General features: G+C 49.9%; 1 protein-coding gene across 1 annotated transcript; it reads right to left on the reverse strand.

The window, feature by feature from the left end:
- Window positions 1-3,738: 3,738 nt before the first annotated feature.
- On the reverse strand, window positions 3,739-22,109 carry SLC35B4 (solute carrier family 35 member B4). The gene is made up of 10 exons (XM_054178267.1): window positions 21,982-22,109; window positions 15,372-15,485; window positions 13,448-13,550; window positions 12,284-12,333; window positions 10,445-10,526; window positions 8,575-8,635; window positions 7,722-7,831; window positions 7,436-7,511; window positions 6,077-6,152; window positions 3,739-4,968 (listed from the first exon to the last, which is right to left on the reverse strand). The coding sequence occupies exons 1-10, from the start codon at window positions 22,056-22,058 to the stop codon at window positions 4,722-4,724; spliced, it is 996 nt and encodes a 331-aa protein (XP_054034242.1). The 5' UTR covers window positions 22,059-22,109; the 3' UTR covers window positions 3,739-4,721.
- Between the last annotated feature and the right edge of the window lie 3,594 nt (window positions 22,110-25,703).

Genomic DNA, 25,703 nt, shown 5'->3' on the forward strand with positions numbered 1-25,703 from the left:
GCTGCAGTAAGTGGAGACACCCCCAGCTGGATCAGTTTGCTCAGACACCTTGACCTGGAAGATCTCCAGGGATGGGACCTCCACCATATGCCTGGGCAGCCTCTCGCAGTGGTCCACCATCCTGGTAGTACAGAACTTCTTCCTAATGCCCAACATGAAATAGGGCCACAATGATCCTGCTTTGGGCTGGAAAGGGGTAAATTAACTGTCCCCTTGCCCTCTGCTGAGGTCCTTTGGTCAATGCAAGGTTTCTGGATCCATCTTCCAGCTGCTTGGGGGAGAGAGGGAGTGTGAAGGCTGAAAGCTGCTGGTTCCAACTGTATGGAAGTGGAAAAATATTAACAAATACTGAAAATTTCCATCAAACTTTGGAGAATGTTCAGAGAGGGAAGGCACCAGGAGAGACCTGTGAGCCTGGAGGCAAAAAAAAATGGCTCTGTGTCCTCTGAGCTCTTCCCCTCCCAAATTCCCCTCTCCAATAAATCTCACTTTCTCACCCTCTTGGGCTCCAGACACTGATTTACAGCTGCTCTAATGAAAGAGGCTAACCAGACACAAATTGTGTGGCTCCAAGTGATTTACAGAGATATCTTCATCCCTCTCCTGCTCCTCTCCTTTGATTTAGTGGCAGGAGGGAGTTTTTTTACATCTTGGAAGTGACAAGGACTTCAAGGTGGGACCCAAAGGAGCTCAAAGGCTTTCCCCTCTCACTTGAATAATAAAATTCCTCCTTGTCTCTCTCTGAGCCACTGTAGTGAGCCCAGGAAAGTTTGGAAGTGTTAATAAAGATCAGCCCAGATTTAATGAAAGGTGAAAGATTTTGGACAGAAATCTCCAAGGTGATGAAAGTGGAGCCTGAGCAATAAGGATTTATTAACCCAGCATCTGCCAGGGTCTGGGAGAAGAAGATTTGTTAAAGTGTAAGTACAGAGGCTGGGGAACTGCTGGAGGATTGACTATTAATGCTCTGCGGTAGGGAAGGTCATGGACCTGATGGAGCAGGTCCAGAGGAGGGCCATGAAATGATCAGGGGGTTGAAGCACCTCTGCTAGGAGGACAGTCTGAGGCAGCTGCAGTTGTTCAGCCTGGAGAAGACAAGGCTCTGGGGTGGGAAGACCTAATAACGACCTTCCACTACCAGAAGGGGAAGGTCTTTAGTCTCTGCTAAAGATCATCTGCTGTTACCTCTACAGCAGCCATGAAAACCAAACCCAGAGACCAGCAGCTCCATTTTGGGGAGGAGCCCTGGATTCAAACACTATTTTTGGCAAGCATGGACCTTTCCTCCACCTCACAACTGGGCAAGCTCCTCTCTTCTCACAGAATCCCAGCATGGTGGTGGTTGGAAGGGATCTCTGGGGATTATCCAGTCCAACTCTCCTGCTAAACCAGTCACCCAGAGCAAGCTGCCCAGGATCTCAATGTCCAGGCAGGTTTGGAATCTCTCCAGAGGAGACTTCACAACCTCCCTGGGCAGCCAGCTCTAGGGCTCCACCACCCACACAGCAAAGGTTCTCATCTTCAGATGGAACCTCCTGTACTCCAGTTTGTGTCCACTGCCCCTTGTCCTGTCAATGGACACCTCTAAAAAGAGTCTTGCCCCCTACCTTTTAGCTCTTGCTGAGCATTGATCAGATCCCCTCTGAGGCTGCTCTTCTCCAGGCTTAACAGCCCCAGGCCTCTCAGCCTTTCCTCCTCACAGAAATGCTCCAGGCCCCTCAGCATCTTCTGAGCCTCCACTGGACTCTCTCTAGTTCCCTGTCTCTTTGGAACTGGGGCACCCAGAACTGGACTCAGTACTCCAGCTGTGGCCTCCTGCAGCCAGAAGGGAATGGCTGCCATCTCTGCACTGGTTAGAAACACTCAGAAACACACAAGTCATGCTGTAAAGGTGAAAACTACCTCTGACAACAAACAATAACCTATCTTGAGACCTGGGTCAAGTGCAGACCAAGTACAGCACATAGCCACAAGACAAAGCCCAAGCCCATCCATGAAATCTGATCTAAGTGGAGACCAAGTACAGCACATGGTCAAAAGAACCCCAAGCAGCCCCAAACCCACCAGCAGCACAGAGGAAGTGGGGCCAACAGGCAGCTTCCCTGAAACAAAGAGTGACCTGGCCAGGAGTCTGTGTACAGTACCTCGCACTCACTCAGCCATTGCTTTGCTAAATCCCCAGCCCAGGCTGCAGCCACTACCACCATGGCCACCCAAGAGCACTTACAGCTCCTGCTGCCCCACCATGAACATGGCTTCTGCCTTCAGCCTGGTTTTACATCTCTATGGTTTACCTTGGAGCAACCCCAACAGTTACTTGGCATCCTGGATGTTTTTCAGCTGAATTTGTTGCCTTTCCCTACCTTCCCATCTTGGCTGAAGCTCCCTGTAAAGTGTTTTGAAGACCAAGATGAGGGATGAAGGTTTTGTTTCTCTCTGAAGCCCTTCCTGGAGCCTGAGCTAACAGCTGGAAGAACTGCCCCGTGCCAAATGCTGTTGGCAAACAGTCACCTCACCCAACAAACCCTTGGAAACAAAAGACAATCATAGGGTTGGAAGGGGTTTGGGTTGGAAGGGACCCTCAAAAGTCATCTTGTCCAACTCCCCTGCAGTGACAGCTTCAACTGGCTAAGGTTGTTTAGTCCCCCATCAGTTTTGACCCTGAATGTCAGATGTTCTTCAGGCTCACAAAAATCCAAATGAGAAGGGAAAAAACCCCTTCAACACCTCAGGAAGGAGGTAGCTGCAGGTCCCACCAGCATTGTGCTGGCCCTGGTTGGGATGGAGTCAGCTCTTCCCTCAGGTGCCCATTGAGTGCTGGGCTTTGGATCTGTGGCTAAACCAGTGCTGGCATCACACTGGTGCTTCGGTGCCTGCATTGAGGCTTTCCCTTTTCTCCTGCTCTGCTCCCTACCAAAGATTAGTGGATGGGAAGAGCACATGGAGAGAAATCAGCAATGAAAATGGAAGGGAGGTGGCTTTGGGAAGGTGGCTACCACTTAGGGACTGGTTGGGCACAGTGGGTAGGTGTGTGGGGTGGTTGCCTTTGCATCATTCCCCTTCCTCCTTCCTTTGCTGTCAAATCATCTTCATCTCTACCACCACATTTCCTTGGGTTTGCTCTTCCTGCTTTCCCCAGCCAAGTCCCATGGTGGGGGACACTGAGGTGGACCTTCACTGCCAGCTGGGGTTAACCCACACCACATACAGCTTTAGCCTTGGATGGGCTGTGAACAGAGGCTGGAAGGCATCGAGACATTGGGTGGAAGAATAATGGGAGTCTGGTCCTTACTTGGCCAAGCTTGATGGGAGTCAGGTTGACATAGCTGGATGCTCCAGTTATCACAGCTGTGTAGGACAGTATCAGGATGACAAAACCGAGGTGCTCCAGACCAAGACCAGGCTGTGTGCCAACTTCTGCTCTTGCTCAACACTGAGCTGCTCCTGAAAGAGCTGTGGCACCTTGCTGGGAGACACACATTGCCTGCATGCATAGGCACACACATCCAAAGCTCCTGAAGGCCACCTCCCTCCCTCCTGTCCCAGGTGAGGGGTGAGACTAAGGGACATCCATCCTGTGCCAGATGGGTGCTGTTACGATGCACAGAATTGCCATGAGTGAGGCTGATGCCCAAGGGAGGGGAGGGGAAGGAAGAGAGTGGGGAGGGGGAGAGGAGGGGGAAGGGAAATTAAAAGGAAAAAAAAAGGAGAAGAGAGGAGAGGAGAAAAGAAGGAGGAGAAGAACAAGAAAGATGGTGAAGTTGAGGAAGGATAAGGCCAAGAAAGTTCAGGTGAACTGGCCCTTGGCACAATGTGAATCCTGAGGTTGGGCTGGCTCTGGGGTCACCATGGACACATTGCAGGTGACTGTTGGTAACAAAGCCCTCTGAACATGTTTGTGATGAGGGAAAAATTAAGGAAGCAACTGAAAAGCAACCTGCACCGAGGACCTAATCAGAGCAGGAGGAACCCATGATACCTTCGAGCTGCTGAAGTATTAGGGCAACATCTGAGGACACAGTGAAGCCTCAACAGCACTCCACTATCTCCCTGAGAAGGGTGCAAAGGTGACACAGTGGCACTTTCTGTCCCCTTAGCATCACCTCTTCTTGGTTTCCTCAGGCTCCCAACTAGGTCCTGCTACTAGTGATGGGGTCTCATGGCTTGAGGATCAGCCCCCTGAGCCACTGGAGGATCTACTGGGCAGACTGGAAGGTTCTAGCTAGAGATGTACCCAGCATGGGTGGTAGAGTGGGGCAACAAGGGCTTGGGCTAGCAGCCAGGCTTGGCATTTCCAGCGTAACTCACAACCTGTTGCACGAACAGCAACCCCCTGAGGCGCCACTACGGCCACCTCGACATGAAAGGACAGCAGCAAACAGGCTCAAGATCCAGCTCCTTGAAGCCAGGAGGAGTGTGCCACAGCACCACAGCAAGGCTGGGGTTCTATCAGAGAATGGGGTCAGCTTCTACATTCATGAAAGGAACAACAAATAATCATCAGGGGGAAAGGTTGGAAGCAAAAGGAGCTGCATAAAAAATGCAACCGTGGCAAAAATAACTGCACCGTCTCCACGCTCCATGTCAGGGAGGTTCCCAGAGGAGCTTGGCACAGCCAACACCTCCTCCCCATGTTATAAAACAACCCCCTCGGGGGCATTCCCTGATGCTCTGCTCTACAAACAAGGCAAAGGTCCCTGCAGAGAGCCCACGGCGGGACGTTACTCCTTCTTCGGCATCTCCCGCCAGCGTGCCAGGCCGGGCCCCAGGCTGTTCCACACCTCGGTGTACATCAGAGTCCCCACGAAGACGAAGGAGGTGCCCAGCCAGTGCCAGACCGTGAAGGGGTTGTGGAAGTAGAGGATGGAGAAGATGAGGCTGATGAACTTGCGCAGCGTCACCACCAGCGTGACCGTCAGGGAGGTGCACTCCGTGGTGAGGATGAAGACGCCTCGGATGCAGACGTATCTGGGTGGGGGGAGCTAAGGGGACATTGGGGGTGAAGAGGGAGGACACCTGGGAATGCACAGGACTGGGCAATGAATGGCTCCAGTTTATCATAGGATCATGGAGTTGTTTCAGTTGGAAACATCGAGTCTGACCTTCAACCTGACACCACCGTGGCCGTTAAACCACGTCCCAGAGTGCCACGTCCACACAGTTCTTGAACACCTCCAGGGATGGGGACTCCACCACCTCTCTGGGCAGCCTGCTCCAATACTTGGCCACGCACTGCAAAGGACTAGGCAATGGATGGCTCCAGCTCAGTTACAGAAGGGATAAAATTCCCTTCTCCTCACATTGTGTTTTCTGCAGCTATGAGAGCTTCACTACAAACCACAGGGACACCTCAGATCTCTCACAACTCCACCCAAAACTGCTCTGGAACAGCAAAACTGCCTCACCAGAGCAGCTGGGGCTGGTACGGTGGCAAAACCTTCATGGTGTGAGGCACTCACAGTTCTTGCCATGAAGCCAAGGGAAGCTAAAACCAGACAAAATCGTAGAATCACTAAGGTTGGACAAGACCTCTAAGTTCATTGAGTCCAACCATCAACCCAACATCACCATGCCAACTAAATCAGGTCCCAAAGTGCCATGTCCACATGCTTTTGAACACCTTCAGGGATGGGGAATCCATCACTGCCCTGGGCAGCCTGGACCCTAGTTGTGGAAGAAATTGTTCCTCATGTCTAACCTAAACGTCCCCTAGCACAACTTGAGGGTTTTTCCTCTTGTCCCATCACTTGTTCCTTAGAAGTGGAGAACAACCCCCATCTGGCTCCAACATCCTTTTAGAGAGTTCTAGAAAGCAAAGACAGCTTTCCAGGCACTCTTCCTCAGGCCTGGAGCATCCACAGGGTTGTTGTGATCCAAGTGCTGCACCCACCCTGCACTTAGCCTTCTTGAACCTCCTTGCATTGGCCTTGGCTCATCAATCCAGCTTGGCTGACTTCCTCTGAAGAGCACCAAATGCAGGGAAGACTCCAAGGACATGGCACCCCCATCCCATTCCTCCTCTCCCACCCTGCTGCCATCTCCATGTTTTGTCCCAAGCTGAGCCTTGAAAGGATACTGCGTGATGACGTTCATGAAGAGGTAGAACCACATGATTGGCATGGTCAGCCCGAGCACTGGCACCTGGAATGGCTCTGCAGGGCAAAAAACACAGAGCATGGTCATTTCCTAATGCTCAAAAAGATGGAAGGAGAGGTGGCCCTTTCCTGCCTTGGACTGGCTCCTGCCCTGAGCAGCCACTTCCAGGGCATGACAAGACTTTCAGACAATGCATTGTCCCTCATGTTCAACCTAAACCTACCCTGGCACAACTTGAGGCCATTTCCTCTTGTCCTGTCACTTGTGCCTTGGGTGAGGAGACCAACCCCCATATGGCTCCAAATTCCTTTCAGGGCGTAGTAGAGAGCCAGGTCTCTCCAAGCCTCCTTTTCTCCAGGCAGAATAATCCCAGGTCCCTCAGCCACTCCTCACCAGACCTTCACCAGCTTTGCTGCCCTTCTCTGGACATGCTCCAGCACCTCAGTGTCCTTCCTGGAGTAAGGAGCCAAAAACCGAACCCAGAATTTGTGGTGTGGCCTCATCAGTGCCCAGTACAAGGGGAGAATTCCTGCCCCATTCCTGCTGGCCACACTCTTGTTGATCCAGACAAGGATGGTGGTGGGCACACACTGGCTCATCTTCAGCTGGCTGTTGACCCATACCCTCTGCCACCAGTCTAGAACATTCATGTAATTGTTGTGACCCCAGTGCAGGACCTGGCACTTGGCCTTGCTGAATCACATCCCATTGGCCTTGGCCCATCAAAGCAGCCTGTCCAGGCCTCTTGACCCTCCAGCAGATCAACAATCCTGTCATCTGCAGACTGATTCTGATGCCCTACATCTCCTCATCCAGGTCATTGATAAAGGTATTAAAGAGAACAGAGAAATCTCAGATCCCTGTGTTCTCACAAGCTTTAGGATCCAGGAACTTGCTGACACTCAAAAGCTTGATGAATTTTCTACTCAACTAAGCTCAAGGTGTCTGGAGGAGTCATCTGGCTGTGCCCAACAGGAGTATATTTGTGTGTCAAGGAGCTTGGGCTTTAACATCAGTGATCCAATGAGTAAGTCATGGCTTAGCTGCTGTGGCATCACCTGGACAGTCAGCTGCCCATGGCCAGGGTCTCAACGGTCACCAATCACCACCTGTCCAAGCACACTGGCATCTGCCCCACCATAGGGAAAAGGTTGGACAGTGTCCTTCAGACAGTGTAAGAGTTTGGATCTTACAGCTTTTTAACACACCTGAAAATTCAAAGGGCTTGAAAATCCCAAGATGAGAGCCCAACAGGCAGGCACTGGCCTGAAAGCTTCCTGTAGCATTTTCCAGGGGGTAGAAAGGTAGGAGGGCAAGGATCCATCTGTGCAACACTCACCAGACTGGCTGAAGAGGACTGCATGGTGGTAGATGTCTGGGGCAAGGAGGAGAAAGCCAGGGAGTGGTAATGCATGCTGGAGGGAAAAGTAAAGACATAAGATGTTAACTTTGTGAACCCACCTCACTTTTCCTCACAGGAAACCAGCCTGACACAGCTGGGTGAGGGCAAACCCTTCCCTGCTCCAGCCCTGCAGTGTCTGGATCTCTGGATTTGTACTGAGTGGGAGGAGAAGGGACTCTCTTAGAAGTTCTATCTGCCCAACAGAAAAGACATGGTGGCTTACATTGTAAAAAAGGGCCTCTTTGGAGTGCTTCCCAAACTGCTTGTAGAGTGTCTCCTGGAAAATGCCCATCCTGGCAGACATGAGGAGGGCAAAGGTGAGCGCAGCAATACCTGGAAGAGAAGCACAGCCTTGCAACGCTGCTCAAACATGCTGGAGCTCAAGTCAACCAGCCTGAAGATTCCCACAACTTGGCTTTCAGGGAAGAAAGCCAAGAAGCCCAGACTCAGTAAGAAAACTAAAAATGGTCCTGTGGACACAGGTATCTTCCTACAGAAGTTGAGATGCTAAGAGATGTCCTTCTCAGAAGCCTCTTGGCTTCTCAGCAAGCAGAGCTGGTGGGCTACCAGGGATAAAGTCATTTCCCACTGTCAATAATATAGTAATCCCAGGTCCTCCCAGATGCCACCAACAGACCTAGTTTGGAGGTATAACTACACTGAATACTTCCCCACAAAACACTGTGCTCAGTGAAGATTTGCACCAGCTACAGCCTCTCTCTCTCTGCAGCATAACTCACAGCATCACCTACATCGAGCAGGGCTTGATCAGGAAGATATCTGCAAACGTGCATGACTGGAGTCTCTAAGCCACCAAGCCACCACCCTGCAGAAACTTCTCAGATGCCATATTTAACTTGTTGGCCAAATGATGAGTATCTCCTTACACAGAGCTGCTCATGAACACTACAAACCCCAGCTCTTTGTTAATCAACATCCACTAGATGCTCGGCACAACCTAACCTCAGCACGAGGACTCCTACTGCAGTCTGCTCTGCACAACCCATAGGGCCAAGGGCATCAGAGTTGAGCCTTGCCAATACCTCAGCAAGGTTGGCTGGAGATGTGGTACTTACCTAGCAGCCACCACAAGAAAGCCTGGAATCCATCCTCTTCATTTAAACCAGAGTCAGATGCCTGGTGGAGGGAGACACAAGACAGTCACCACAAGCCACCATGTCCCTGCTGCTCATTTGGACCTGCCTCCACCTCACTCTTGGTTTGTGTGGTGTGTTCCAAGAGAGCCCATAAAGCAAAGACCTTACAAGTTCTTACACTCTCTAGAATTACTTTTCTGGTTGAACAGAGGTGGCAGCAACCGCAGCACACTTGACTTCTCACTCTGCTTCAGGGGAATGCACCAGATTCCAGACAAGGGTGAATGTCTGATCGAGAAAGTACCTTTTCTGCCCTGGCTTGGTGAGAGATCAAACTCTCCAACCACAAAAAGCATGGAGTCATAGAGTGATTTGGTTGGAAAGGACCTTTGAAGATCATCTAGTTCAACTCCCCCAAATGATGTGCCTCTAAGCTCTTGAACAGAGCAAGAGAAGTTGTATAAGTGTTTGAGGGGACTGGGTTTGTTTAGTCTGGAGGAGACTGAGGGGAGACCTCATTGCTCCCTACAATTCCCTGAAAGGAGGCTAGAGCCAGGTGGAGGTTTGTCACATCTCACTAGTGTCAGGTGATAGAAAAAGAGGAAATGGCTGAAATTGTGCCAGGAGAGGTTTAGGTTGGAGATTAGGAAAAAATTTCTTCTGTGAAGAGTGGTCAGGCATTGGAACAGGCTGCCCAGGGAGGTGGTGGAGTCACCATCCCTGGAGGTGTTCAAGAAACTTGTGCACATGGCACTTTGGGACATGGTTTAATGGCCACTGTGGTGTCAGGCTGTCAGTTGGACTCAGTGATCTTGGAGGTCTTTTCCAAACAAAACAATTCTGTGATTCTATGAAAGACAGCCCATGAGCAGGCTCCCCTGTCTCCATCTCAGAGGGGAGTGTGCAGAAGGACTCTGGTCAAGCCCCAGTAAGGTACTAAAACGAGGGCTCTGGCTTGTGGTCAGGACATTGAAGAAACCAGGCCCGTAGGTGCTGTAGCTGAGGGTAAAACTGTACCTAGCATGACTTGGCTGAACTCTCTTTCACTGTGCTTTGGGGCAAATGAGATTACTCACCTTTGCCACACCAAAACTCCCAGGCCTGCTGAGCGCTGATCTGGGTGAATCCAGAGCAAGGCTGCACAGCACAGACCTTCCTCACACATTTTGTGAGAATAAAAATGGAGGACTTGGAGGTTTGACAGCCCTGTTTCATTTCCAGTCTCTCAGAGCTGGATTTAGTGCCACCAGTTTTCACTTGACCACCACTTTATGCCACTTTTCTATCTTTGGTTGACAAGATCAGGCTGTGGGTGCTGACCCAGGAAAGGCACAAAGCGGTGTAACTCATGGATTTTCTTCACTCTCTCCTGCTTTTCAAATACAGGAGCTTCATTTCAAGGGTCACAGGAAGTCACACTGGATGACAACAGGGCTGGAGAAATCTAACTTCTTTGGGGAGAAAAAAAAAAAACACTTCAAATGGCTGAGTTTGGTCTGAGATTTACTTGCAGCACATCACAGTAAAGGCAAGAGAAAACAGCTTCTAGCTGTTACCCCTGCAGCAACAAAGAATTATTTATTCTCAGCAAAAAAAAAACGACCTGAAAAGGTTAAAATGCATCTGAAATTCAGCTGAACCACCTGTATGTGTCTGCATCCCTTCCCTCCAAACCACAGGAAAAATGAGACCAGGAGCAAGAGCTTTCAGGGAGGAGATCCAGAGCTGGAAGACATCTTGTCTATCCATCAATAGTCAGACAAAGGGAATTACTGATGAAGATGCTGACAGCAGCTCCACTTGTCAATAAGGTTCAGAGCTATGACCTCAGGCCCTTTCCAATCCTTACCACTTGTTTTGCAGACATGAAAGTGCAAGTAAAGATCCCCAAGGACACCAGGGCTATGGATGTGTATTTCAAGATGCTGTATCTGCATGGGACAGAAGAGAGATGTCAGTGACCAAGCCCAGCCTCATGGTCATCAACTGCTCCCTTACACTGCATTTTTCTCCACTACACCAGTCTGAGCTTGTGGTAATGGGTTTGTGCTGGACATTGCTGGGAGAAGGCCAACTTAACTCCAACTGCAACAAGAAGAAAAAGAAGCATTTGGACCAAGATCTCTTTGCCCATGGCAAAAGAACCCTCCCAGATCAAAGCCAGTGTGGATGTCTGCATAGAGATGGAGTGGTAGGGGATATGCTCATGCTGGTACCTTGTGGGATGGGGGGAGAACTAAAAGAGCCACAGAAAAACTTGTGGGTCAAGCTAACAAGTTAATAGGTGAGCAGGGAAAAAAGCAAGAATAAAACCAATGCAAAAGCAATCACTCACCACCCCCTAGAAACACGGTCATCTTGAAAGGCAACTCCCCTCAAACCCCTTCTTCTCCTTCTCTGCTTTCTACTGCAGTGCCTGACACATTACATGGCACAGAATAACCCTTTGGGCATTTTGGGTCAGTTATCCCAGCTGTACCACCCCCCAGCTTCTTGCCCAGTCCCAGTCTACCCACTGGGGTGGCAGGCAGAGTGGGAAAAAACAGAGAATCATAGAATGGTTTGGGTTGGAAAGGGCATTTCAAGATCATCTAGTCCAATCTCTCTGCAATCAGCAGGGACATCTGCAACTAGAGCAGGTTGCTCAGAGCTCCTGACTACCTGGCCTGGAATGGTTCCAGGGATGGGGCATCTCCCACCTCTCTGGGCAACCTGGGACAGGGTCTCACCAATCTCAGTGTGAAAAATGTCTTCCTTGGATCTAGTCTAAACCTCCCTCTTTTAGCTTAAAACCTTCACCCCTTGTCCTGTCACAACAGGCCCCACTCAAAAGTCTGTCCCCAGCTTTCTTATAGCCTCCCTTGAAATACTGAAGGCCACAAGAAGGTCTCTCCAGAGCCTTCTCTTCTCCAGTCTGAACAACCCCAGCTCTCTCAGCCTGGCCTCACAGCAGAAGGCTTCCAGCCCTCCCGTCATTGCTGTGGCCTCCTCTGGCCTCAGTCCAACAGTTCCATGTCTCTGCTGTGCTGAGGACTCCAGAGCTGGCCCCAGCACTGCAGGAGGGGTCTCAGAAGAGTGGAGCAGAAGGGCAGAATCCCCTCCCCTCCATGTGCTGCCCACACTGCTGGTGATCAGCCCAAGACAGGCTGCCTCTGGGCTGGGAGAGCACAGTGCTGGCTCGTGTGATCAGCTTTTCACCCACCAGCACCCCCAAGTCCTTCTCCACAGGGAGAAAAAAAAGAGAAAGCCTTCACACTGTGGCAGCTCTGTTCAGCAACAGCCAAAACATCAGTGTGCTATCACCACCAGTTTAACCTCAAATCCCAAACACAACACCATAAGGGATGCTCTGAGGGAAGTTAACCACATCCCACACAGACGCAGTACAACCACCATTAAGAGCGGTACCAGCATCAGGCAAGTAAGGGGAAAGAAAAGAACTAACAAGAAGGCTGCAACCATATGTGAAAGCTCTCTCCTCAGTCCATGTTTGCCTTAACTGAAGGAATGAGGGCTGGTGGAAATGCAGAAGAGGGAATTACTTCAGCCTCCAGTCCAGGCACACCTTTGTGCCCCAGTTTCTCCACCAGTAAACCAAGAATATTTAACAGGAAAGGAGAAGGCACTAAATACCAGTCAGGATTAAGGACAATGCATTCTCTGATGGTCTAAGAGGCTTGGGATTTACCTTTTCTTCAAAATTATGATTCCCAGAGCCATGCTTGCTATGAGAGAGCCCTGGAAGAGAAAAGAGAAAAGCAGAACAGGTCAGCATGACAAAATTCCCCAGATCTAGAGACCCACCCCAGTAAAACACCACAAAGTCAATACAGCTGATGCCAAAACACCAACAGAACGGGATCAAGGAGACTGACAGGGTGGGGAGAGCCTCACTTCAGTTAAGAGGAGGGGAGGAAGTTGAACTGGGTGGCTTGGGAACAAGGATGCTGGAGCAAACAGGCTACTAGGATCTTCTGGACAGTGGGCATTCTGATTTTTTGGCTGACTTGTGGTGCTTGGTGTGTGCTCCAGACCAGACTGTAGCCAAATTGCTGTGGGTTTAACTGGGAACAGGAAGGTGGCTCTGTAGATTGGCTGCAGGGCTGCAATACAAGAACCATCCCTCACAGTTAATGCAGGACAGGCTCCTAGACTGCTGTCTGCTTTTCTTCTTTTTAACCTCTCCTGACTAGGTATCTCAACTCCATGAGATATTGTGGGAGAACAGCCCCCACCCTGGAGGTTCAGTTATTCCCAACAGCTGGGGATACATTTGCTTTGGGTTTAACAGATGATTTAGCCTGACACTCATCTACATTTAAGTGAAGATGAATTTTCATAGCATTTTCCAAAGCAAAGACCTAGGTAGTAGCAGTGCAGGTGGAACTAGGCCACATCCATGCTCTCTGACCTGCTCTCTTGATGGACCAAGACACCTAGAGTAGGACATTAACCCCTTGGTGTATTTATGGAGGAAATGTGTTTCCCTCTGACCAGTGATTCAGCCTTTCCAGGGCTGACAGGCAGTCTGGGCTTTGTTTTGTCCTTGCTTCTTCCCTGTCACCTCTGGAAACACAATGCCTGTTTCAGCCTCAGTTTCCTTGTCTGTTCATTAGGTTGAAATTTAATGATCAACACTGTAAGTGTGAGAAATGGAGCTGAGTCTTCAGGCTGAGGTTTCTCTCCTCACAAAGCACCTAGAATTCAGTATTTCCACAGGGTTTTGGTGGCCTGAGGGAAAGAAAAGGGGGCAGAACACACACACCAGGGACCACTGCCTCTTCTCCTTCCTGCAGAGAGGATGGAAATGGATGTGACACAGAGAGGGAACGGATGGCCCGGCAGTACTCACTGATCTGAAGATCATGTGCAGCGGCATGGCGATGTTTAAGTTCAGGGCATAGTTATTCACTACACTGACGGTGAAGAACATGGCCACCATGATGAAATAGTACCTGAAACACAGACAGAAACTCTCAGCTGATAGCTGGGCATGCACCTCCCTGGGATGCTGAGATACACCTTGGCAACAAGATTAAGTGGCACAAATAAAGGTCTGGATCTGAGCAGGAGACCACCGAGCTCTTGGGTCTGTGACAGGGACTAACAAGGAGATCACAGCAGTTTGGATGTAGAAGGAAAGTGCTTCAAGAGGAAGCAGGATGACCTGCACTGGCTCAGCTTCTGTTTATCCTATAAGTAAAGGAGAATGGAGGAAGGCCCAGTCGAGATCTCTTTGCCTGGACTTCCTCCAGACCCCTCCTTCATAAGGACAGTGGCGTGAGACAAGGCTTGATTTGAGGAGATTCCATTTCTGACAGCAGGTTTTGCAACTCTGAGTGGAAGGAGAAACTTCTGAAATCCAGGCTGAGCACCTCCATGGCTCTACATCTACATTAGAAAGCATCCACAAAGTGAAGTGTCTCACTATCACAGTCAGGAATGGCACTGATCTTGCCCTCAGCTTTCTGCAGTGAGGATCTCTGTGCCTGTTTTGCCATGGGGCAGGTAGGCAGTCTGCTAAGGAAGCACTCAAAACCTCCACACTTCACACTGAAGTATGGCTCTCACTGGAGTTCATGCTCTCCTTCCCTCCACTGCCAGGGGAGGACAGTATAGAATCATAGAATTATAGAGGTTGGAAGGGACCTCCACAGATCATTGAGTCTAACCCCTCTGCCAAAGCAGGGTCACCTAAGGCAGGACACACAGGAAGGCATCCAGACAGGCTGAAAAGTCTCCAGAGAAGGAGACTCCACTCCCTCTCTGGGCAGCCTGCTCCAGGGCTCCAGCACCCTCACAGCAAAGAAGTTTTTCCTTAGGTTGAGTTGGAACTTCCTTGTGTTCCAGCTTGTATCTATTGTCCCTTGTCCTATCACAGGACACCACTGAAAAGAGCCTGGCCCCTTGTTCTTGACACCCAACCTTCAGATATTTATAAACATCTAAAAGGTTCCTTCTCAGTCTTCTCTAGGCTAAAAAGCCCCAAGTCCCTCAGCCTTTCTTCTAAACAGAGATGTTTCAGTCCCTTAAACATCTCTGTAGTCCTTTGCTGTACCCTCTCAAGCAGGTCCCTGTCCTTCTTGAACAGGGAAGCCCAGAGCAGGACACAATACTCCAGATATGGTCCAGGGCCAAGCAGAGTGGGAGGAGACCCTCCCTTGACCTTCTGGCCACACTCTTCTTCATGCACCCCAGGAGTCCATTGGCATTCCTGGCCACAAGGGCATATTGCTGTCCTATGGAAAACTTACTGTCCACCAGGACTCCAAGGTCTTTTTCCATGGAGCTGCTTTCTATCAGGTCAGCTCCTAATCTGTCCTGGTGCACAGTGTTGCTCCTCCCCAGGCACAGGACTCTATGCTTACTCTTGGCATGAACACGCCAAGCCACTGCCCAGACAAGATCAGCCCTGGTGGTGAAATGCAGAAGTAAATCTGGCCAGGTTTCCAGTAAACCTCTCCCTCCCACACCCACTGCACCAAGCCCTACAGAAGACAAGAAGCTCTTCAAACACAGAAGCATCTTAACTGTGCAAAATCCTGCCCTGACTGTTGGTCAGGAAACTATCTGATGGTGTCCTATTAAGGACTCTCGATTAAGGAGGCATTTGTCTTTCACCAGTTGCGACAGCTTCTCAGTGAGGCCTCACAAATGCTGCAGGATGGATGGGATTTGGAGAGGATAAACAGAGAAACCATTTTATTAACCATTGTCTTGAGATAACAGATAGCCAGGCAGTTTGTGCCCAGCAAAAGCCTTCAGATCCACTGTACCTTAGTGGTATGGCTGGCTTCTTCCTCCCAAAGTTGACTTCGAAGATAAAGCCTTCCACCGCGATAAAGAGGAACTGGAAAAATGTCACTATGTTCCCACATCCTGGAAACTGCCTGCAGGCACAGGGAAGAAAGACAAGCATAAGAGCAATGCCATAAAGAACAACCATTGCTTTGGCTTCCAAGGAAAAGAGGCTACCAGCTCATAAAACCAGATTTAGGTTAGGCATAAGGAAGAAGTTCTTTACATCGAGAGCGGTAAAATACTGGAACAGGTTACAAAGGGATGAGGCCCCGTCCCTGGAGGCATTCAAGATCAGACTTGATGTGGCCCTGGGCAGTCTGATCTAGTTGGAGGTGTCCCTGCTGACTGCAGAGGGGTTGGACAATATGACCTTGGAGGGTCGCTTTCGAACCAATACAATCTGTGAATGAGCATCAACCTGCGGAGGCTTCATTGCTTTACCTGCCCAGGCTCCCATGCTGCTTTTGTTCAACACAAGCCTTCAGGTGTTTATCCACCTGTACCTTTAGATCCATTTGCAGCAACCCTCTCTCCAAGCATTTCCAAAGAGGAAGCAAGCAGCTATTCCCGTCATGGGGTGTGTGGTAAATTGGGTGAGGAAATGAAACAGGAAACTGGAGCCATCTCAGGGGTGTGTGTAACATGCTGACAGGGTAAGGGATCTGAATAAGCAACCACAAGCACCAACATACCCATACTGGAGCTGCATCTCCCTCTTTCTCATGAGGAAGTGGTTTTGATAGGGCTCGCTCCCTACCTACAAGCTGTTGTGTTTCTTAGAGGCTAGGCGAAGGGGTGAGTCCACACAGGAGGGCAGGATTTCCAGCAGCTCCTATTTGCCCTGCATGAGGGAAGGGCCAAGATCAGGGCAGCACAGCAAGGTGTAGCGTCTGTGGTTCTGCTCACAGCCCAGCCCCATAATGAAGATGAGCTTGGAGATGCTTGCAATTACTCAGCAAACTTTAGCTCTCTGCCCTCCTGTGTTTGCTGGGTGTTAATGGTTCATTGGAGGTTCAAGAAGGAACCTACAAGAGCTCATCATGGGAGCCCAGAAGAGTTGTGGCACTAAATGTCACAGAACAGTAAGGTATGCCAGGAAGCTTGCTAATGTGAGATGTGCTTTGCACCCAAGTTTTCAAAAGCCACAAAACAAGGTCTGACCTCACCAAATCACAGAATGTTGAGGGTTGGAAGGGAGCTCAGGAGATTAGCCATTCAACCCCCCCTGCTAAAGCTGGGTAGCACAAAACAGGTTCGCCAGGATCACAAGGCCTGGGCAGGTTTGGAATCTCTCCAGAGTCTCTCTGGGCAGCCTGCTCCAGGGCTCCAGCACCCCCATAGGGAGCATGTTTTTTCCTTATGTTCAGACGGAACTCCCTGGGTTCCAGTTTGTGCCCACTGTCAAGTCATTGGGCACCACTGCAAAGAGTCTGGCCCCATCCCCTTGACAGTCACCCTTCAGCTCTTGCTGAGCATTGATCAGATGCCCTCTCAGGCTGTTCTTCTTCAGGCTCAGCAGCCCCAGGGCTCTCAGCCTTTCCTCCTCACAGAGATGGTCCAGGCCACTTAGCGTCTCTGTAGCCTCCTCTGGACTCTCCAGTAGTTCCCCGTCTCTCATGAACTGAGGAGCCCAGAACTGGACCAAAGACTCCAGATGCCACTTCACTGAGGCAGAGAGAACCTCTTTCACTCTGCTGGCAACACTCTTAATGCATGACATGACTCCATGCTCACCCCTGGGGAATACCCTAAGCTGCAGGCCTCCAACTAGACTGCACTGATGGCCACAACCCCGAGAGCTCTGTCCTTCCACCTGTTCTCATCCACCTCACTGTCCACTCATCCACACTTCCTAATCTTCCCTACAAGGATGTTATGGAAGACAGTGTCAAACACCTTGCTGAAGTAAAGGTAAATACCTCCAAAGAAACCCTCTTAGCTGAGCATCTTTGTCCATCGAGAGACCCAGGCACTGCTGTTACCTTTTAGCACATCAACCTTGTTAATTCTGAGGGAATTCTGAGGGAAGAGGAGTTACACCAAGGGCAGGACAGCCCCTAACAGCCTGACATGAAGCCAACATTCCCTGCACACTGCTCACCCATTCCTAGCAGGGATGCCTGTCTCCTAGCAGAACCTGTCTCCTTCCTAAGAAGCCTATGAGGATCAGGACAGGATTTCCTAGGAGGCTCACAGTCAGCTGCAGGCTCAGAGGAGACCATGACATGTCAGATAATCAGAAAGCTCACTCTGATTCAAAGTAGAAGACAGAGGAATTTGGGCAAGCACTTCCCCTTTCTCTGGTGCAAAACAGAAACCAAAGCCAAGGACTTACCAGAGAAGCTGCATGTCACTTAGTCCTGCTCCCCACCCTGCTGCAGAAGCCTGCAGCTTGCTCGTGCCACGTGCCATCACAAGCAGAGAGAGACTGGGCCTAGACACAGTTCTGCAGAACACAAGCTGAGAGGTGCTCTGGAGAACAGAAGGACCAAGTTGCCTGCTGGGTTGCAGAACTGAAGGCCTCCAAAATCTCCTCCGTCACCACCACAAACCTTCAGAAGCAGCAGCAGTGCTGTGGTTGATGCAGAGGTGGCACATGGCTGCCACCACACAGCGTCTGGAAAGGCCATCTTCTCCCTCCAGTGCCAGGTAGTCACCAACTCAAGCCTCTTCCCTTTACCCACTTGTCAGTTTCCAGATTTTTCAGAGCTTATTTGTCCATAAGACTTCAATCCCTGCTGTGCAATGAGGTACAATCCTCCAGGACTGTAAAGTTTGCCATAGAATCATAGAATTGTTCACTCTGGAAAAGACCTGTAAGATCATCAAGTTCAACTGTCACCCCAGCACTACCTGGTCGCCACTAAACCATGCCCCTCAGCACTCTATCTCCACAGCTTTTAAAGCCCTCCAGCGATGGAGACTCCATCACTGTCCTGGGGAGCCTGGTCTGTGCCTTGACAACCCTTTCAGGGAAGAAATTGTTTCTCATGTCCAACCTAAACCTCCCCTGACACAGCTTGAGCCCATTTTCTCTTGTACCTATCACTTATTACTTGGGAGAAGAGGGCAACACTCAACTGGCTCCAACCTCCTTTCAAGGAGGTGTATAGAGCCAGAAGATCTCTCCTCAGCCTCCCTTCCTCCGGACTAAATAACCCCAGTTGCCTCAGCGGCTCCTCTCAAGAACTATGCCCTACACTCTTTATGAGCTTTGGTGCCTTTCTCTGGACCTGCTCCAGCACTTTGATGTCCTCCTTAGAGTCAGGGGCCCAAAACTGAATCTCAAGCTGAGGTCTCACCGATGCTGAGTACACGGAGACAAATACCTAAGGGCAAGCGTAAAGCTGGAATAAACCAAGGCTGCTTCCATGCACTAAACTTTGCCCCCTTCCAGTTCACAGCTCTTTGCAATCAGCCACTTGCTGGAGGCATGACCCCACATTATCTGCCTGTATCTCTGACTCACAACCCTAACACCCCAACAGATGTAAAAGAAGCAACAAGAAGCTTGGAGATATCAACCAAAGGTCTTCTTTAGCTGTAGCCAACTGACAGAGTCCTCCAGAAGCTGTGTAGAACCATTAGGATGCAACTGTCACCCAGAACTGCCTGGGCTGTTAGTGTCCACCAGCCCTAGCAGATGGTAGGATGAAACATCCAGAGTGGGGCTGCCAGCCACCTCAGCAGAGCACAGCCTAGCCCAATTTCTGCACATTGGTCTGGAACACGTTGATGCAGAGCATTCATTTAGAGTTCAACACAACCCAATACTTCTCCAAGGCAGATTTCTGGCCATGACTGCGTAAGATTTCACATTTCATTGAGAATTCCTTCAACGGCCCCACGCAGAACAACCTCCCCTGCTACTTTGCAGGACAGAACTGCTTGTAAGGGTACCTCACAAGGACACAGCCTCAGGAGGTGTGGAAAAGATCATAGAATCATAGGGTGGTTGGAGCTGGAAGGGACTTGTAAAGGTCATCTAGTCCAACCCCACTGCAATGAGCACTGGTATCTGTAACTCAAGCATGTTGCTCAGAGTCACAACCAACCTGATACAGAATGGTTCCAGGGATGGGCCATCTACCACCTGTCTGGACAACCTGGGCCAAAGCATCACCAACCTCAGTGCAAAAATGTCTTCCTTGGATCAAGTCTAAATCTCCCCTCTTTTAGTTCAAAACCATCACCCCTTATCCTGTCACCACAGGCCCTGCTAAAAAGTCTGTCCACAGCTTCCTTCTCAGCCCTTTTAAGTCCTGAGAGGCCACCAGAAGGTCCCTCTGGAGCCTTCCCTTCTCCGGGCTGAACAACCCCAACTCTCTCAGCCTCAGCACAGGGCTTCCAGCCCTCGTTGTAGTCTCCCCTGTTCTCTTGAAAACCTCCACCAAGTTGTTTCTCTGTCCAATCTCTTACAAACCCTTTTCACTACAATGAGAAGGATCAAACCTAGGGTTTTCTTTGGTCCTGCTTTACATCCCTCTTGTTTCTTGTTCTGCCTCCAGAACCCAGCAGGAAAACCTTGCAGCCATTCTCCACACATTTAGCCTTTTTTCTGCCATCAGGCATCTCTAGACTAAACAACTCTCATTCCTTTACTGTTTCTCCATAAATCCTGAATTTCTTACAATCAACCTTTGTTATTCCTTGCTAGACTGTCAGGTCTGGTCACTGCCTTCTCCTGTGATCCTGTGCCAGGACTTTTGTTTGTTATAGGAAGATCCATCTTCAGGAGGGAATTTTTGCTCCAGACAACACCAAGACCCACAGAAATAACCAGTGGTACTCAAGGGCCATAGGCGAACAGGGCAAGTGAGGAGCATAGGAACCGAACTGTTAAGAACAGGGGAGTTCCTAAAGTGGAAGTCAGAGAAGCTTGTGTGTGAAAAGCAGCTTTTCTTAGAGATTTGCACTGGACTGCTAAGATTTGCTGCTCAAAACTTCTCCTAGGGTTGAAGCACCTAGTGCAGCCTTTGAGTAGGGCCAAATGACTCAATCTGGTTTTCAAGGTCTACTTGGAGGACACACAAGCCTAGTGTGTGTTGCAAGAATCTCATGGGCAAATGCAAGGAGCCAGACCCAAAGCTTTCTTCGCTCAAAGGCGGCCATTCCTCCTCCCTCACTGATGTTGCAGTACAAGCCAGGCAGGAAAGGCAGAGGTTAGAGCAATCCCCAAGAGGAGAGACAACTCACCACGCAACATCTTTTCTTCCAGGAACTGCTTCTTGATTTATCCAGTGATTGCTCAGTGATTGCGCAGTCTTAAAATACCTGTGTCCTGGCCTTCCACTCTGATGCAAATAACCCCACTACTGCCTTACAGAATCAAGCTCTCTTTTGTAATCTTTTTTTTCTCTTAACAATCTGGGATGATGATGAGTGGAGAGGAAGTACAGGTAAATTTTAATTACTAGTTTCAAAAACGTGGGCATGACTGAAGTGAACATAATACTGAATGGTCAGGGGACACAGCTCCACGCTGATTTACCATGATGGTAGACACGGAACCACTCCAATCATTGCTTTTTTTTCCAGACAGGTCTAGCATTTTTGCCTTCACTGCTTGCTGACCAGTCCTGAATGCAAATCACAGAATCACACAATCACAGAATTACCAAGGTTGGAAGAGACCTCAAAGATCATCAAGTCCAACCCGTCACCACAGACCTCATGACTAAACCATGGCACCAAGTGCCATGTCCAATCCCCTCCAACAGACTACCACCACTTCCTAGCTATGCCAGCCTTCCTCCATCAGCGTGAGGGAAGTAATGCAGAGCTTGGGCATACCCAAAACACCAGCCCTTCTCTCTGTAACCTGGCAATTCACCTTTGCTCCAAGGACTCCTTGCCCTCATCATGTCGGCTTTGCTGCCACGTAGTGCTGCTAAAGATCACATTTCCAGATGGACAATGATCCCTTGGCCCTGCCTGCTGTCCCCAGGGATCCTGAGCCAGATCCTGCACGTCTTCTCCTTGGGATTTCAGCTGTTACTTGTATGAGGAGCTGCATTCAGAGAGGACGGGTGCTGGGGATGCTTTAGGGCCAGACTGATGCAGTGGTCTTGAAAATCCCTGCTGATCGGAGAAGATACTGAAGCAGCCCCTGACAGGGCCAGGCTGGGCCCAAGCCGGGCTACCCCCAAAGCCCCCCTCACAACCCACCAGAGGGTGACGAAGGAGGCCAGTACCCGCAATTCACACCCAGCCTCCTCTTAGGACCTTGATGAGCGGCCCCTGGGCCTGGGGCTGCTCCCCAGGTTGCGAGGGGGCCCGGCCACACCGCCGTGGCCGCAGACCCCTCAGAACCAACCTACGGTTGAGTGCCGGACCTGGGTTCCTCTTACCAGCCCCAATACAAGTCCAAATCCTCTCATAAACACATCCTCCTCCCGCCCAATCTCCTGGTGACCCCCGGGGCATCACTGCCGCTTCCTCTCCTCACAAAGTCCTGAAGCCGGTGGAGGGAGACCCACCGGCCTCCAGCCCCGGGCACCCGACCCCGACCCCCAATCTCATTCATGTCCTTAACCCCTGCCCGTAACCCCTCCTTCGGCCCCAAAGCCCCTCCCGGCACCGCACCTGACCAGCAGCTCCAGGAACACCACATTGCTGCAGCAGCCGCCGAACACCAGCCCCACCGCCACGGCCGGGTGCATGGTGTCGTCCCAGGCAGCGAGGCAGCGTCCCGGACCGCCACCACATCCCGCCCCGGGCCGCAACCCTTACTCCCGGCCACACCACCCGCGCTTCCTCCCGAGTGCCGGTAGTTCGCTCCCCGCCCGCCTCCCGTTCCCCGGCAGCGCCGCGGCTCTACCCCGGGGACTACAACTCCCGGCAGGTCCCGGGGCGCCTTCCCGCCACATCCCTCAAGAGGCGCTGCGCCGCGGGGCATGACGGGACCTGTAGTTCCCCTGTGCGGGCGGGCGGTAATGGTGGCGTGGGGCCTGGCGCTGAGGTGGCCTTCGGGTGCGGAGGCATCTCAAATGCTTTTTCCTTGCTGAGAAACGGCCGGAGATGTACAGTTTTGGGGGTTAGATATTGAAATCATCATGGAATCTCATGCCATAAGACCCAAGATAATTTTTTTTCCTGTTGTGTTTTGAACTACCACACCATGTATTTTTCCTTCCACACCTTTGCATACCTTTTAAAAATCACTGCTAATGCTTTAAACACACATCAGATGGCTCTTTGCATTAAGTCTGCGTGATGAGGAATGCTGAACATCTTTATGATATTTAGGATCACTGAATCGTTTTCATTGAAAGAGACCTTTCAGATCATCCAGTCCAACCCTTAACCCAGCACTGCCAGGTCACCACCAAACCATGTCCTTCAGCACCACATCTACACAGCTTTCCCATCCCTCCAGGGATGGTGACTGCACCACTGCCCTGGGCAGTCTGGTCCAGGCAGTGGTGCAGTCCTATTACCCAGCTTTAACGTCCCCTGGCTCAACTTGAGGCCATTTCCAATTGTGCTATTGCTTGTCCCTTGATAGAAGAGACCAAACCCCACCTCGCAACATATTGTCCCTCCCAAAGGTTCTTCACCCAGTGCCCAAAAAGCCAATCCACACACTGAATCAGGATATTTGTCTATTTTTTATCTGCAGAAGAGGGTGCTAGGCATTTAACAGCAGCCAGCACACCCAACATGGCAAAGCACACACTATTTATAACAGCACAAGGCACTTGTTTGCTCAGTCAGATTTCCCTGTGTATGCAAATAATTAATTCATTTTGGGGAGGTTCCCTAATTAGCATGTATAAATTTACTTTAAGGGTGTATATTTTAGTGTAGTAGTTATCCAAGGTTACTTTATGACACAGTCTTGGCTTATTTTTGGTCCAGAAGTTATGTATTTTGTTTTGTCTAAGTCCACAACAGGAGAAGAGCATGATATGTGCTATTTTGTTTCACGTCCCGGACAAGGCTGGGTATTTTCTCTGATGCCTCAAACATGTTACAACCAAGATTTCTTGGGGGAAAAAAAAATAATAAAAAAATAGCCCTGTTCTTTTGACAACAGATAGGTTATTTTTAACTCCATCTCTGCATGTTAAGCCATGGGTGGCCACTGCTGAGGTCAGACCCACACAGACCCTAAGCCATCCTACCACCAGTTGTTAGTCTTTTTTCTCCCTTCTTTCCTTTGCAGACCCTCTTTGTTGTCTTCAACTACATCCAAGCACACAGCTGTTTTTCAGACCCAGGCTTGCTGTCTCAGTATCCAGTGTCTGTGACACCATTGTGGTGCCACTGGGGCAGTGGGGCTTGCCTGTGGATGTGAAAAAATGGGAGGACCTCTCAGGAAGGTCTCCCACAGGCTTCAAGCAAGCTTGGTTTCGTATTGAAGTGGTAAGGGAGATCTTCTTTGCTTTCTACAGCTCTCTGGAAGGAGGTTAGAATGAGGTGGGAGTTTGTTTCTTCTTCCAAGTAACAAAAATGTGGAAACAGCCTCCTACTGCAGGAGGAGAGGTTTAGGTTGAATATTAGGATCCAGCCCCATGACATGGACTCTCCAGTCTGGAGTGAACTTTCTATAGAGCTTAATACAGTGTCTATGGCACCTCCAGTTTTATTTTGTCCCTATTAGATTCTGATGTTGCCCTGTTACTCCTCATCCCTGTGTCCTAGAGGGTGGGTTTGGATTCTTGTAGCTGGACCAATGAAAGTTTTTTGGTGGTAATGTAGCTGCATATCAGTCAGGGGTGAAGCATCTTCTAAAGTTCAGTGGGGTGCCCTGAAGAGCATTTGTCAAAGCCCTCTGTGATCAGTAGAAGCTATATGCATCAAAAAGTGAGATTTTCATGCTGTAGATCATAGAATCAATAAGGTTGGAAAAGACCTCAAAGAACATCAAGTCCAACCTGTCACCCAACACCTCATGACTACTAAACCATGGCTTCAAGTGCCACGTCCAGTCCCCTCTTGAACACCTCCAGGGACAGTGACTCCACCACCTCCCTGGGCAGCCCATTCCAATGGCTAACAACTCTCTGTGAAGAACTTTCTCTTCACCTCAAGCCTAAACTTCCTCTGGTGCAGTTTGAGGCTGTGTCCTTTCGTTCTGGTGCTGGTTGCCTGGGAGGAGAGACCAACACCCACCTGGCTACAACTTCCCTTCAGGTAGTTGTAGATGTTTCATTTTGGTTTTGATAATGTTCTGATCCAAATAAGCCCCAAATATTTTTTTTTCTTTCTTTCCTTTGAATACCAGAAGTGTGAAATTGCATGAGCACATTGCACAGAACCGTGGAGAGTCCAAATATGATGCACTGTTTTTTTTGTGATTTACAGCTCTTCAGGGACTTTGACAGCCCTGGCAGCTTCTCTGATGCTAAAAGCAGCTAATTACAGGGGGGAAACTGCCAGGATTGCCTATTTATTTTCCTCACTATGAGCGTTTCAAGGCTCTTGGTCTCCGATGGAGACTCCAGGGTTCCAGTCTCCTCACCTAGGGACTGGAAACCCAGAGTGGTTGGAACATGTGTCCTCAGGGCTTACATGTGCTGCAATTGAAATCTGGAAATAACAGCAATGATGCTCAGGAATCCTTGGGTGCCTTGTGGGCTTTGCCTACAGATATAAACCTCATTGGTCTCTAATAAAAGCACCACAGACCTAAGTGATTTGAGGCCTTTTCAGGGACTTTTTACAAGGGCTTATTGTGATAGGATAAGAGAAGATGGTTTTAAGCTTGAGGAAGGTAGATATAGACTGGATATTAGAAAGAAATTCTGTACAGTGAGGGTAGTGAGACACTGGAATTGGTTGTCCAGGGAGGTTGTGGATGTCCCCTCGCTGGAGATGTTCAAGGCCAGGTTGGATTAGGCTTTGAGCAGCCTGCTCTGGTGGAAGGTGTCCCTGCCCACGGTAGGGGGTTGGAAATAGATGTTCTGTGATTCTATGATTCTATGATTTCATGAATTATGATGTTTCCAGGACTTTCATCTTGGATCTGCAGGGATGGTCATGCAGAAAATAACACTTTGGGGGTCCAAGCACTTGGGAGATCCCCCAGAAACAGAACCATTTTGCTGAGCTCTTGCTCTCTATTTGGCAGAAGTTCATTGTTCTCTCTTCTTACAAAAGCATTTCAGTGTTTTCTGACCTCGCTCAAGGTAGAAACGCTTCAACTGCCTTCCTTGGTCTTACCATCAAGTCCTTTTAAATGCTGTATATATTATTAAAAAACCACCATGGCTCATTAGCAACAAACAAAGACGATTGCTCAGGCTTGCTGGCACCTTGCAGCGTCTCCAGGGTTTCCTGCTTCCACATCCTCAGCTGCTACA

This window comes from Dryobates pubescens, chromosome Z (genome assembly GCF_014839835.1).
Source record: "Dryobates pubescens isolate bDryPub1 chromosome Z, bDryPub1.pri, whole genome shotgun sequence".
Classification (NCBI taxonomy): domain Eukaryota; kingdom Metazoa; phylum Chordata; class Aves; order Piciformes; family Picidae; genus Dryobates; species Dryobates pubescens.

Coding starts and splice junctions, on each gene's coding strand:
- SLC35B4 (XM_054178267.1), bottom strand. CDS start 22,058: ATGCACCCGGCCGTGGCGGTGGGGCTGGTGTTCGGCGGCTGCTGCAGC. Junction 12,334..13,447: donor TGCACATGATCTTCAGATCA/GTGAGTACTGCC, acceptor TTTCTCTTCCAG/GGCTCTCTCATAGCAAGCAT. Junction 7,832..8,574: donor TTTCTTGTGGTGGCTGCTAG/GTAAGTACCACA, acceptor CTTCTCTTCCAG/GTATTGCTGCGCTCACCTTT.